Raw genomic sequence first — 15767 nt, 5'->3', positions numbered from 1 at the left:
TGGTATTCCCATCCTTTGCCAAAGTCCTTCTATAATCCATTCATTTCTACATCTAAACACTCACTCCGACTAATGAACAAAACACTCTGTTTATTAGTGAAAATATCTTAAAATATGTATAAATTAATGAAAAAAGTTTTCATATCAATACTGGCGGGGTTTCAAACCAATGTGGTTACCGTTCGAGGACCGTAAAACTAAATTCATCATAGGTCTAACATCCGGCCCCAATGGCAATAGTTCATAGTGTCTCAATATCTTACTAATAGAACTCTTCATTTCTAAAATTGCAAACTTCTGACCAATACAATTACGTGGTCCCGCCGAGAAGGGAATGTACGCGTAAGGGTCGATCTTGGAAGCGTCATCATTAAGGAAACGTTCCGGCTTAAAAGAATCTGGATCGGGGAAATATTTTGGATTGCGAAGACAGACGAAAAATCCCATTGTAAAATTAGTACCGGCCGGAATCTTTTTGCCTCCTGCAGAAGGAAAATTTAGAAATATTTTAAGGAGGTTGATATATCATTTGACAAACTTACGAATTTCAACGTCTTCAGTAAAATAACGACCAATCATGGGTACTGGTGGGTAAAGGCGCAACGATTCCTTTACTACACATTCCAAGTATTTCAGTTCACCCAAATCTCTTAGAGACACGGGTCGTTCTTTGTCAGCACCCAAGACTTCTACGATTTCATCTATCAACTTCTTCTGAACTTCCGGATGCCTGGCAATTAAGTACAGAGCAAATGATATGCCACTCGTGGTAGTGTCATGTCCTTCAAACATAAATGTGTCGACCTCTTCACGAATATCCTCGTTGCTTAGAGCAGCGCCATTTATGGTTGACTGTAAGAGTACATCCAACAAGGCCATACGTTTCTTTTGTCCAAGATCATCCTCCGCCTGATCGAGGGTTTGATTTTGAGCAATGGTCTTCTGTAACGATTCACGTCTCTCCATAATTATGTTCTCTGTGAATTCGTGCATTAGGCGGATGTTCTCATTTAATCTTTTGTACTCGCTAGGTGCTGTTAGACGGAATATCCAATCAATACGATGCCACACGTTGATGAAACGTTTTGTTGTGATATTGGTGACACTATAAAATTCAAATGATGATGTTTTAGCAATTACGTTAACGCGTATTTCAAATACACGTTTATGTATATGTTTAGTGTAGTTTGTCTGTATATATCGTCACCATAAATGCCCAAAGACTTAACCCACATGAAAATCGAAATTCGTTTTTTTGATGGAATTTGATACATAAAGCTAAAATACATGATCCGGCAAAATTTCAAGCTTCCACGTTCAAAAATAACGATCCTATTCAAGAAATGGCATTTCGGAAAATGGAATAACATTGCAGATTTTGTTGTAATGATGGATCCCAAAATGTCGGGAGCAAACATTGGATTTCAATTTACACCACAATAATTGTTATAACTTATCACAAAAGCAAAAAGCTCATGCCATTACACATTAATTAAAATAATACAAAATAGTTTTAAGTTTTCCTTGTCACATGCTGATTGTAACTATTCAAACATTATATAAGTCTCAATAAATATATCTTGAATCTTGATGGATCCCAAAACCAAGTTTTTAGCGGGTTTGCGTTTATTATTATTTACTTCCATTCGTACGTGAGTGATAATATCCCAAAACTCCCCCTCATAACATTGATATTCTATAAAACAGTTTTTCATTTTTTTAACGTTTTTTGCTTCTCCTGTAAAGTTTTGTTTTTGTGGGTTACGTCTTCGGGCATTTATGGTGACGATATGTATATGGTGAGCAACAATTTGAAATAATTCATACTCTACAGGTGGTGGCTTAAGACATGCCATTCGGACTCGGCGATAAACAGTAGGCAGAGCTCCGATTCACTCGCGAGGGAAAATTTGGGGGGAGGTGGTATTTTTTTTTTGGGTGCAATATTTTTGGTGGTTTTTGTTTGGTGTTGGGGAGGGGGCAAGTTTCCCCCCTGAACTTGCTCGAATTCGAGAAGAGTTTCACACGCGAGTGGAATATTTTGTACAACTTCGCTGCACCATGCCCTTGCAATATTCGTGACATCTTTCACGTAAAAATATGTATGTGGTCCAGCTATGAACAAAACAGTACTCTAGCGTAAATTGCAGTTCGTGTTCTCTTGTGGTCAGGTGAGACATCAATGAATACACACAATTACGGACGTATTTTTTTCTTTATTTTTTACTTAAATAGTGTTTACACATTAGAATTAACACTTTAAATTTATTGTTTGTTGTTTAAAATTACTTCTATTAAAACAAAATAAAGAAAACCTATTAAAAACAAGATTTTAACATTTCGTGCTCAATCGGAGAGTAAATTTGATACTCTTACCACTACAGTCACATATGTTATTTTGTCCATCAGTGATGTAGTCCGAAATCACAAGCACTCATGACTCAGCTACTTTTTTGGCTACAAACATTTTGCTCGCTTTACATTAGAGTTGTGCCAAAGGAACTATATGGAACTATAAAGTTCACTTCGCAGTTCCAATGACCCGCATTTTTTCTTTGAACAAACTGCGTATACTTACTATCACACGTTATATTTCATGATGTTACTCATACGTTTTGGAACTAGTACAAGGAACTAGGAACTAGATTACCCAACTCTAGAGTTGTGCCAAAGGAACTATATGGAACTATCTCGTTCACTTCGCAGTTCCAATGGCCCACATTTTTTCTTTGAACAAACTGCGTATACTTAACAACACACGTTATATTTCATGATGTTACTCATACGTTTTGGAACTAGTACAAGGAACTAGATTACCCAACTCTACCCAACTCTACTGTACATGTGTTTTCACTGGGGAACGACTGTCATCATGAGTATGAGTAACATTTATATTTCGAAGCTGATTGTTTATCATACGCCGTGTAAACGGGCAATAAACGTTAATCGAAACCATTGATGTTAGCGAAACATCTAGTTGAATTGTGGCTTCTGTTGAGACCTGAATTGTAGCGATAAATTTCACCATTCCATATTCCTTTTTATCATCTTTAAAGTCAGACACAGAAATATTTCATGATAATTTTTTTTTAAATTTATCAGCAAAAGAAATGAACATTCTTCAATTCCGTTGTCTGCCAGCAATTCGAGAAATTTGCTATGAAACGTTTCTGTGTCTGACTTCGAAGTATTTTTCAGAAGTACATTTTACAAAGAGCCTTTTAGAAGGAATAAATACTGTCACATCAAATATTGTATTCGAAAACAAACATATTACAGAAAACAAGCATATTACAATTTCTCTGTCTATACTTTTATTAGTCTATGCTAATAACTTTTGCAATAACTCTGTGACTTGAGCACTAAAACCAATCTTATTTATCTATTGTGTTGATTTAAAGCTCAGATCAGAACAACCTGGTAATAAAGTTTTTTTTTAATACGTCTAATATAAGCAAGGAAATTTACTTTACAACAACAGTATAAATCCTATCAGGGGAAAGTTGGGATAGCAGAACACGTTTTTCTTTATCCCTGATATCCGACCACATATGTACATTATAATCATTCGTACTGATTCAAAGCCTTTGCTACTTATTCAAAGCCAGCTACGTTAACTTTCTGTGCATCAATGTAATGGTAAGATGTTCCACTTTCATTAGGTGACTTTTGTTCTGGAATGTCCCTCGTAATAGAATCGTAGAAATTCACTTTTGAACAAAGTTTATATTTCCCTAGAAACGTTTTTTGGTCGACCAGTAGTGCGATTCTCTAACTCATTTTTTTGAGTTACGGACAAAAATCTGTAACTTAAAAATGCTTAAAAATTCGGTAATTAACGATATTTTTCGGTAAGTTAACGACGAATTAAAAGCAGTCGTAAAGTTCTACCGATAGGAAGAGTGTTGTCAACTTTTATTTAAACCGTTCATTCATAATTTTGCATTTTAATTTTAAGTATTTTTTGGTAACTCAAAAAATGTGTTAGAGAATCGCACTACAGATCGATTCGAGCTTTTGGATATACATAAACTTTTGAGACAAAAACAACGTATAACACCCACCACACATAGTGGTGTAGGGTGTAAATAACAAAAACATGTGTTTATTAGAAGAAACGAAATAAACTATTACATATACTTACGCAAATACAGCTTGGACATATGGGAATTTAGGATTGTTTTGAGCATTAATCTTAACACCCATGGCAGTTTCTATAAGAAAACATAAAATGCGATATTTATTTACTTATTTATTTTAAATAAAAAAAACAACTTCTTACCTGCAATGATATCCAGGGCCATTGAACAGATAACCGGGAAGATATTGATGGCAGTTTTGCCATCGGCTTTGTCACTCAACTTTTTCACCATTACCGTACTCTGTTGGTCGAATATCTCTACAAATTGTTCCAGAATTTTAAAATGGAACGTTGGAGTGATAATCTTACGCCTTGAATGCCATTTCTTGCCTGTAAATAAAAGAGAGCACACTCTAAAATCGGGTTCATCGTTTGGTAGGAGGAACATCTTCGCTCTTACCTGTGCTCATCAGCAAACCTGTGCCCAACCATTGATGCAACAATTCATACAGATTGTTTTTGGTTATATGCTGTGGTGAGCTTAGAATAACCTCCAAGTCACGAGGATCCGATGAGAAAACAGCCAACTGCTGCAGTATCCATACACGATACATGTCACCATACTTTTTACTGTTGTTGGTAATGAATGACATGATTTCTAAAAAGATATACACATTCAAATAAGTCGCCTTTTTAGAAAATATGCATATGGTTTATTTGACATATGTATGTATATATTTATTTAAGGAAATTGGCCAATTAGTCAAAATACAAATGGAAAACATTTTTAATTGAATGAATTAAATTAATTGAACTATCATGATCTAAGGAGTTTGCATTGAAAAAGTGATATCTAGCGAAGTCCACACACACATCCAACCAATATGCTTCGATAGTTTTGCTGGTGGTTATTTAGCTCATCAGGCATATCATGGATAACTGGATAACAACGATTTATACGAATCTTATTGCAAATTTGCTGTTGTGAAGTATTTTTGAAGTCTTGTGAAATATTTTTGACCTTCGCCCTGGTAAGACAACAATAAATAAAAAAAACGTATTTGATTTCGCTGCCCGGCTGAAGTTTTAGCCTGAGTCCTCTCCAACAAACGGACAATCTATGACACTGCCAATCTGCTACTGAACTGGAAGGCATTACAATTCATGAAGGAAAAAAGGCATCGATTGTTTATGTATATATGTGTATGTATTGAAGAATGTTTCTAGCAACCTGTTGACGTGATGGAAAAACAAGTGAGCAAAGGCTATAGGCGGGACATGGTCGAATATGTGATACCCTACATCACTAGCCCTGTGCATAAGCTTTTCACTAGTAAACATTTCATTTAGGGAGTTACTAAAGTTTTCACTTACCCTGGTTTTTATACCCAATGCATCAGGGCTAACTGAACTAAATAATTAACCCACTTAGAGCCACTGGTTGTTTAAGCACCACAAAAATGGTTGAACAATTGACATAAAGCAAGGATATTTCTTATAGTATTGCCTGTTATCTATCGTTTCACGCTTACAGGTAAGGTTAATATGCGAAATAATTTTTATCATAAATGTTATACCCTAGACAGACGGCAGCGTTAATTTGAATTAGGAACTGCATTTATTTTTACCCTGAGAGACGACAAGTTCTGCATTTACGAAACAGCTGATTGCTGGTTAACATGTATTTTGTTGTTGTTTGAACTGCAAAATTTTGGTTGTACTGCATTATCTGTTATTGCACTGCAATATCGGCCTTCGTTCTCTGTGCAAATCAATAAATATTGCCATATTAAAATTTAGTAAATGCAGATTAAATACTGTTCTATCTTCTGCATTAAGAATGTGGATAATGCACGAATTAATGTACATTAAGGGAGTTAATGCAAATTAACGCTGCCGTCTGTCTAGGGTATAACATTCATATAAATATGTTAGGAATGTAAAAATACACCTATGTATGTATATTACCCTGCAAAGTTTTCGGCATTCTTAATAGAAGGCCCGATTCCATGGTGAGAAAAACCGATTCGAGTCAAGATATCTTGGAATTCTTGCATTTTAGGTATATAGTGTATTTTGCAAATTTACTGAGGAGAATGTGGGGAATATTTTTGTTAAAAACTATTTTCCCTCATGCGGTTCATCAAATGGGTCTTTTTGCTTCCTTTTCAAATCATATCAATTCAAAATATTCTACAAGATTGTTCGTCATAAAATTTTACTATAGCTCTCAGAATGTACAAAATCTGTAAATTGTATGTAAACGCTAGGAATATGAAAAAAACTAAAAACACGTTTTGGGTTAAAGTCGGGCTTCATCTGATTTTATTCAAAAATGGCCCGGAAAACATAACTTTACAGGAACGACGTCAAAGACAAAAATATTCTTAGTCAAATTTTACCATATGTCACCAAAGTAATGAAGTCTCTATTTACATTATATATCATGAAAATATCAGTATCAATTTTCCCGAAAAAAACATGAACATGTTTTCCAATTTGTTCGAGTTGATGCATGAAAGTAACATGAAACTTTGTTCTATATAAAAATTGTCAATAGAAGAAAAATTCTATACAACATTTCAGAATAAACGACATATCTAGGTATAATATTTTCTTAAGAAAATTACGTTACAAATTTATATTACAGGATGAAATTATTTGTTTTAATTTTGGACTGTTAATTTTTACATGATTCCATACTGAGTCAAAATTTTTCAAAATCCTTCACTTTTTGGTGATATTGTTAAAAAAAGAAATGAAATATGTAATCGTTACATATAACATCTTCAGCCGCCCTTGTTTTTATACCCTCAGCCTTTAGGCTAAAGAGGGTATTTACACTTTGATACGACCAAAAATGTGCCTCTTCGAAATAATGGTTTTAGACCCCAAGTATGCTTGTACGATATCCGTTTCAGACAATTTTGAGTAGATCTAGCAATGTCCGTCCGTCTGTCTGTCTGTCTGGCAGGCTGGTGCGCACGATAACTCTTGAACGGATCAATCGATTCGGTTCAAATTTTGGGTATCGAAATATTTTGTCCAGATTCGATTTAAGTTCGAAGATGGGCCATATAACAATATGGGGTTCCAATATGGACTCAATCGGTCCACTCCTTCGGGTACCTCCCACACAAAATTTCGGAAAAGTTCAGTTTAGGACCTGGTCTCGGATCGCTTTGATTTTTGTTTACGCAAGTTGTATTCGCTGTCCTCTATACGACGCTGTAAGTTTCATTAGGGGTAAATCCATACTTCCTGAGAAAATAGCCTGAAAGTTACAAAAAACCCTATGACACCGTGTGTACTGGTTGGAGCGCAAGATAACTCTCGAACGGATCTGCCGATTCTGTTCAAAATTTGGCTTTCGTAATATTTTGTCCAAATTTAGTTCAAGTTCAAAGATGGATTATATCGGTCCACTTCTTCCGGTAACTCCCCCACAAAAGTTAGAGAATGTTCGGAAAATTTGTGCGTACGATAACTCTTGAAGGGAGTAACCGATTTGGTCCATACTTTGCACATTATGAAATTTCTACCAGACTTAGATGAGGTTCCAATATGGACTCAATCGGTAAACTCCTTCGAGTACCTCCCACACAAAATTTTGGAAAAGTTTAGTTTAGGACCTGCTCTCGAATCGCCTTGGTTTTTGTTGTAGCATGTCGTATTTACTGTCCCCTATACGAAGGTACCAGTTTCCTCAGGGGCAAGTCAATACTTCCTGTAAAAATAGCCTGAAAGTTGAAAAACAAACCCTAAGTCACCATGTTTATGGGTGGAAGCGCAAGATAATTCTCGAACGGAAATGCCGATTCCGCTCAAAATTTGGCCTTCGTAATATTGTTTCCAAACTTACTTTAATTTCGTAGATAAGCCATATCGGTAGAGTTGTGCCAAAGGAACTATATGGAACTATCTAGTTCACTTCGCAGTTCCAATGGCCCACATATTTTCTTTGAACAAACTACGTATACTTAACATCACACTTTATATTTCATGATGTTACTCATACGTTTTGGAACTAGTACAATGAACTAGGAACTAGATTACCCAATTTTACATATCGGTCCATTCCTTCAGGTACCTACCCCACAAAAGTTCAAATATATTCGGAAAAATTGTGCGCACGATAACTCTTGATGGGAGTTACCGATTTGGTCCATACTTTACACATTCTCATAATATCTACCAGATATAGATCAGGTTCGAATATGGACTATATTTGTCCACTCCATCCCGTACCTCCCACACAAAATGTTGTATAAGTTCACTTTAAGACCTGCTATTGAATCACTTTGATTTTTATTGAAGCAACTTACTTTCGCAGCCTCAATTACGATGGTAAAAGTTGTTTCAGGGGCTTGAGAAAACAGCCCGAAGGGTGTAAAAACCCCATATGGCACCCCCATGGTCTATGTCGGACCATTCCTTTAAGTACCTTTTCCGCAAAATTTTGTGAAAAAAGTGTTTCAATTTGCACAGGCTGAGGGTATATATCTGTCGGCAAAGCCGACTGATACTTTTTTACTTGTTGATATAGGGTTTAAGGTCATATTTACGGAATGGCGAATGAATTTAGGCAAATCCTCAAAGTGCCGACTATTGTAAAGTGGATCTTTCCTTCTTCCATCGGCAGGCAGGTGGAAGCGGAGACATTCACATAAGTATAAACCTTGTATAAAACATTGTATTTTCCCAGCATAAGTTTTTTGCCATCATCAAAATCAATAGGTTTCATTATTTTACAGGTAACACTAAAGTATATTTCATCTGTGTATTTTCATTCCAAAGTGCAAGACGAGATGGGTCCATTGAGCGTTTTTAAATTATATTTAACTATAATGCGTCAACAGATCAACGTAACGTTGGGTTGTTAATACAAAGCTCAAGAGAGGCATTGTGTCTGCCACTATATGTTTAGAACTTGTTCAGGTTGTTGTTTAGACGTTGTGTTAAGATGGATGTCAATAACTCAATTTCTCTTACTGATAGCAACTTATCTCACACACTTCACCACTTCCTCGATAGTCACCCATAAGATTATCCAAATAATTCTATTCACACACTATTCAGAGAATGAGATTGGAATATATAGTTAAAGTTGTCCATAAAAATTTAATCTAAGAAACAACAAATCTCCAAAATGTTAGAGCCAAAGTCCCAATTTCCAAACATGCTGATAACGATTCAAACAAAATTTAAGATAATGCGATATTGTCGTTGGCCATAATTTTATGACGTTTGCGCCCTGAAAGCTTGAATAGCGTGCACTTTTCTCTAGATGCAATATTTTTTTGTTTTAATAAACTGTGGTATCGATTGAATATATGTAGTTTGTTTCAATAAAATCGGTCGCAAGTACCCCAGCCAAATTATGTTTTCGTTGTGTCTTCTTCTTTTCCTGTAGATTGGCGAAGATAATCATACCACAATCAGTGTCCTTGTATCGCATGGAACAACTCGATTACTTTTGTATTATTTGTGTATTTCAATGTTGTTGTTGCTATTAGGAATTGTTAAAAATAACCGATATTAGCACTTACTAACTAAATTCTATTTTCATTACATTGGCACTTTCTAATTAGTTTAATGCACATTTCATTAATATCGAAGCTTAGCACTTTTCACTTATAAATATTTATGTTTATATACATTAATCTGTATGTATGAACAGTTCGTTTTGTTATCGAGAGTTTTATTTATCTTTTATTTCTTTGTTTACCTTCAGGATTTTGACCACGGTAAGCCAGAACATTTCCCAAAACCGGCAACGGTTTGGGTCCGTTCATATAGCTCAGCATGTCATTGCGACGTTTTTTCGACAAATAGTCCCACAACAAAAGAAGCGTAACAAACAGAATAAATATTTCTAAAAACATTTTATTTTTGCTTTCGTTTGTTGTTCTAATGATCCGTATAAATTAGTTATGGCCAAAAAACGTTTTCATGTGCCCAATACCAAATGTATACTAAGTGGACTAAATGGTAAAACTCTTTCTTGACATTTCTTATTGTTATTTACTCAAGAGAATAGAAATCTTGTTATCAAAACTAGAAAGAAAAAATGCGATAATACTAAATGTTTATTAGAATGCCACAACTAATAGGCGATTATAAATCACAGTGATGCTCACCCTATACTTTTTCCGTGGCAGCAAATCACACATATTCACTCTTTTTTTACATAACGTTAGGCATTGGTATTTTATCAATTCCCATACATATTTTCTGAGCACCAGTGGATTAAAATAAAGAGTTAATTTCTTATTCGACACAATTTATTTCCTCTTTCTCTCTGTTTCCCTTAGAAGCATCATTAGCTCAGAAATGATCCGCAATCTACAATGTGTTTGTGTAAAAGTTGAACACATGTCTGAGTTCTGCGTAATACTATATCGTATAGAATATTGGAATAGGAGTTTGAAAATTTATATTGGTTACACAATACAACGATTATTTGTTATTTAGCTCTATTAAACATATTTAATAAAAAAATATTCTTATAAATATATTTATTATTTTTTCTTACACACACACACACCTTGCCGGTAAGAACAAGTTTTACTTGCAGCATCACTTTTGTTCTCTCATTATCTATGACGCTAGCGAGAAAGTAGTTTATAGCATTGGTGCTCAAAATAATTCATGCGTTAGTTGTTGTTAAAGAACATTCACATTATTAAAGCACGGCAAATGAAAATAAAGAGAGAATACGTGTAGTTTGTTTATAATTTTTCTTATAGTCTGTGTTTAGACACACAAATTTCTCAGGAAAATAAATTGAGTTTTTTGGGAGAGAGCGGAGAGGAAAGAGCTCCTCAATACTCTGTCCTACCCCCTATTGCCTAAAAACTGAATTTACTTTCCCGAGAAATTTGTGTGTCTAAACACGGGCATATGGACGAGCATCTGTGGTTTATTGACAATGCTGATCAATACTGTGTTCTGGCGTCCAAGCAAAGTGTTTAATACTTTCATTGTTGCAGAACATTAACCCCTAAGTAATGCGAAGGGAACCAATTGACACATTTTAATCCTCAGGAAAGAGAAAAGGCGTCAGTTACAAATTATAACTCCCATAGGAAAACACGGGTAATGTAGCGAAAGTCAATTGGTTACCTCCATAGACTAATGAATTTATAGGGGCTTTTTATACCCAAGATAGGGCTTTTTATACCCTACACCACACTGTAGTAAGGGGTTTTATATCTTTGTGCATTTGTATGTAACATACAAAAGGAAACGAAATAGACCCATAGTTCGTTTTGAATCACTTTCTAAGTCGATTTATACATGTCCCTCCGTCCGTCTGTCCATGTATTTTTGTTCGCAACGTACAGGTCGCATTTTTTGTCCGATTCAGATGAAAATTGGGGAATATAATTTCTTTAGCCATAGGAAGAACGCTATTGCTTTTGGTGAAAATCGGTTCAGATTTGGATATAGCTCCCATATATATTTTTGGCCGATTTCACGTATTTGCTGCCCAAAACATGTTGTATGAGTCGGATTTTGATGAAATTTGGAATGTGTGATTGAATTCGGTCTAAAAATAAATGTACCAAATTATATCGAAATCGGTTGAGATTTGGATATAACTCCCACATATATTTTCCCCTGATTTCACGTATTTGCTGCACAAAACACCCTAAATCTTTCCAATTTTGATGAATTTTGGAATGTGTGACGGAATTGGGTCTAGCAATAACTGTTCCATATTATATCGAAATCAGTTCAGATTTATATTTTCGTATTCACAGTGATGTAGGGTATCATATTGTCGGCCCCGCCCGACTTTGATCCTTTCCTTGCTGGTTTTAAACTGAGTTTCGATTACAATATTTAGAGTACCATTTTAGCGAATATTTTCGAACTTTTGTGGGGGCGGTATCGGAAGGTCCACTCCTTCCACCTTCGAATTTCATCTAATATTCGAAGAAATATTACGATATCCAAAGTGTGGACGAACGCAGTATTCGGTTCGAGCTCTCCAGTCAGTACATATGGTGTCATACATAGGGGGTTTTTACAACTTTCGGGTCTTTTTCTTTTTCCAAGAAGCATGGACGTTCCCTTGAAAAATAAACGTTTACTGTCGTAATTGAGGCAGCGAATGCAAGTTGCTTCAACAAAAATCAAAGTGATCCGAGAGCAGTTCTTAAAGTGAAATCCAAAAATGTGTGTGGGAGGTACCCTACGGAGTGGGCAAATATAGTCCATATTCGAACCTGACCTATACCTGGTAGATATATTAGGATGTGTAAAGTATGGACCAAATCTGTCACTCCCATCAAAAGTTATCGTCTGCACCATTTTTCCGAACATTTTTGAACTTTTGTGGGGGAAGTACCTTAAGGAGTGGATCGATATGGCTTATCTTCAAACTTAAACTAAGTTTGCACAAAATATTACGAAGTCCACATTTTGGACCGAAACGGCAGATCCGTTCGAGAGCTATCTTACGCTCCAACCACAACACACGATGTCATAGGGTTTTGTTTGCACCTTTCAGGCTATTTTCTCAGGAAGAATGGACTTGTCCCTGATGAAACTTGTACCGTCGTATGGGGGCAGTGACTATAAGTTGCTACAACAAAAATCAAAGCGATTCGAGGGCAGGCCCTAAACTGAACTTTTCTGAAATTTTGTGTGGGAGGTACCTGAAGGAGTGGACCGAATATTGAAAACGTTTCTAAGTTTGGTACACATTTTACGATGTAGAAAGTATGGACCAAATCGGTTACTCCCTTCAAGAGTTATCGTGGGCACACATTTTCGAACTTTTGTGGGGGAGGTACCTGAAGGAGTAGACCGATCTTCGAACATAAACTAAGTATGGACAAAATATTACGATAGCCAAATTTTGGACCGGATCACCCGTTTGGGAGTTATCGTGCGCCAGCCAAACAGACAGACTGACGGACATTGCTAAATCGACTCCAAATTGTCTGAAACACATTTCGTCCAAACATACTTGGGGTCTAAAACCATTATTTCGATGAGGCACATTTTGCCCGTATGAAAGTGTATATCGTCACCTGAAATGCCCAAAGACATAACCCTCAACGTAACCCTTTGAGGGTTACGTCTTTGGGCATTTCAGGTGACGATATACCGTTTCTAGCCTAAAGGCTGAGTGTATAAAAATCAAAAAAGAAACTTGCAACATACCCCAAAACAAAACGCAATTGAGTGAACTCACAGCATATTGAGTGTAAGGGCGACCCCTACAATAAACAAACACATTACAATTTCTCTGTCTATACATTCATTAGTCTATGCTCCTTTCACACCCCCATGTTAAAGTTTACTGTTGATTGCACTGTGAGGGACTTTGTGAAGCTGAAGAGGAACTAATTACTGTAACCCTGATAATCGACGAGTTTCCGATGCCGAACAAGATTCATCACATTTCATCTTGCCAGCGGCTAGCGGGCAGTACAAAATCGTATATTACACTTAAATGCAGTCATAGTTGCGACACCAACAAGTAGAAATACCACAATTTGTACTGTTTTTTTAAATAATTAAATGAACTTGTGCCCGACTCTCCCCCTGCATATCTAGTCTATAGTCTAGACACGAATAACAGTACTACATTTGTTAATAAACAGTATTTATTAAGAGTACATCGATTAATTGTCATTATTAGCAATTTGCAATGCTTTGCTTCAGTTAGAGGCTCTTCTCGACTTTAGACCCATTTGGGTGCCAGTCGTTGACCGTAAAATTAAACTCAATGAAGGAACTACGTCTGGACCGATTGGTAAGAGTTCAAAGTGACGCAGCATTTTACTTATGACGCTTTTCATTTCCAACATGGCATACTTTTGGCCGATACAGTTACGTGGACCAGCACTAAAAGGGGTATAGGCAAAAGGGAAAATATCCTCGGCATTTTCTGCAAGGAAACGTTCTGGTCTAAATTCATTGGGATCTTTAAAATAGTCGGGATCTCTTAAAACGACAAATAGTGGAACATTTAAATGACACTTGCCAGGGATAACAACACCATCTGAAAAATGGAAACAACAATTATTTGGCCCTTTTATACCTCACAAATACATACTCAAATCGGTGTCCTCTGCAAAATATCGTCCTATAATTGGCACTGGAGGATACAGTCGCATGGATTCCTTTATAACACAGTCCATGTAACGTAAATTCTGCAATTGTCGATAGGTAGGTGCCTTCAAAGTATCCTCTCCAATTACTTCGGATATTTCTTCGACCAGTTTCTTTTGCACTTCAGGATGACGGGATATCATGTATAAAGCAAAGGACGTGCCACTCGTGGTAGTGTCATGACCCTCAAACATAAATGTCTCCACTTCCTCACGAATATCTTCATTGCTAAGAGGTTTTCCATCGACGGTAGCTCTAAGTAGGATGTCCAGCAAAGCCATATGCTTTTTACTTCCAGATATTAGCAATTCATCGTCTTCCGATTGATTGGTGTCATTGGTCTCGCTGATTAATTTCTCCAAAGTTTCTCGACGTTTTTCAATTACACTTTTGGTAAAGTTTTGCATTTCGCCGATGTGCTTCATCATTTTCCTGTAAATGGATGGGGCAAACACTTTGAAGAGGCCATCAGTGCGCCACAAAGGCTTCCGCAAACGATCTGAAATTATTCGTGTTACACTGTAAAGACACAACATTTGGTACAGAGCGTCGATATGGCTTTGAATTGGCGACTTACATTTTAACTGAATTCACATAGCCGATATTTGGATTCATTTGGGCATTAACTTGTACTCCCATTGCTGTTTCTGCAATAATGTCCAAGGCAGTTAAGCACACAAATGGAAACATATCCACCGCCACCTTGGAATCTGTGGTCTTCTCTTTTAGTTTCTCAATCATTACATTGGTTTGACGATCAAAGATCTCCACAAACTCTTCCAGAATTTTGAAATGGAAACTCGGCGTAATGATTTTACGCCTTGTGTGCCATTTCTTACCCGTACTCATAAGCAGGCCATCGCCCAGCCATAAGGACAACATATCGTATACATTATTTTTTGTTATATTTACCGGGCTACTAAGTAAAGTATCCAATATCTTTGGATCGGCACAAAACACCACCAACTGATCCAATATCCAGGTGTAGAAAGTTTTTCCATTTTCCTGGGAAAATTGTCGTATGCGATCAATGGAATCTGTGCAAATGAAATTTTCAGAATATACGTATCTATTGCCATTTACGCCAAGCAACTTACTTTCAGAGTTGGCGCCGATCATGTGCAGAGCTCTGCCTACTAGAGGCAGATTAACACCGCCAGTAATATTCGATTTTTTCAAGACCTCATTACGATGCTTTTTGTTAAGGTAGTCCCAGAGTAACAGCAGCATAAATATACCAATTAGAAATGTAGCCAACATTTCCATTATTGTCGAAATAATACGTAGCCAATTAGCGCTCAAACATACAGATGTATACAGATATTACTAGTATTTTAGCTGTGGGGGGAGGAGCGAGGAGAGCGTTTAGAAAAACTAGATTTTTGTTGTTATCATCCGCAACCTACTACTCTGCTTAATTTCGCCACACTACTAACGTTTATTTTAATTCGGTGGCATAAATGGAGAATTGTCTTCTATTTTACAGATAAGAATACTGAGTTGTGTACTCAGAACAAGTTGAATACAAGAGAGTATTTACTCGTTCGGCTACATT

General features: G+C 36.3%; 1 protein-coding gene across 1 annotated transcript; it reads right to left on the bottom strand.

Moving 5' to 3' along the window:
• Positions 1-70: 70 nt before the first annotated feature.
• On the bottom strand, positions 71-15653 carry LOC141396838 (uncharacterized). The gene is made up of 10 exons (XM_073972515.1): positions 15310-15653; positions 14790-15249; positions 14157-14731; positions 13771-14102; positions 9810-10008; positions 4542-4739; positions 4283-4471; positions 4145-4214; positions 543-1105; positions 71-482 (listed from the first exon to the last, which is right to left on the bottom strand). Exons 1-10 carry the CDS (start codon positions 15476-15478, stop codon positions 145-147), a joined length of 3093 nt encoding a protein of 1030 aa, XP_073828616.1. The 5' UTR covers positions 15479-15653; the 3' UTR covers positions 71-144.
• Between the last annotated feature and the right edge of the window lie 114 nt (positions 15654-15767).

Source organism: Musca autumnalis, unplaced genomic scaffold (assembly GCF_047663935.1).
Source record: "Musca autumnalis isolate F117 unplaced genomic scaffold, ASM4766393v1 scaffold_3, whole genome shotgun sequence".
In the NCBI taxonomy this organism is placed as follows: Eukaryota; Metazoa; Arthropoda; class Insecta; order Diptera; family Muscidae; genus Musca; species Musca autumnalis.
This window is presented reverse-complemented; position numbering and strand designations above follow the sequence as displayed.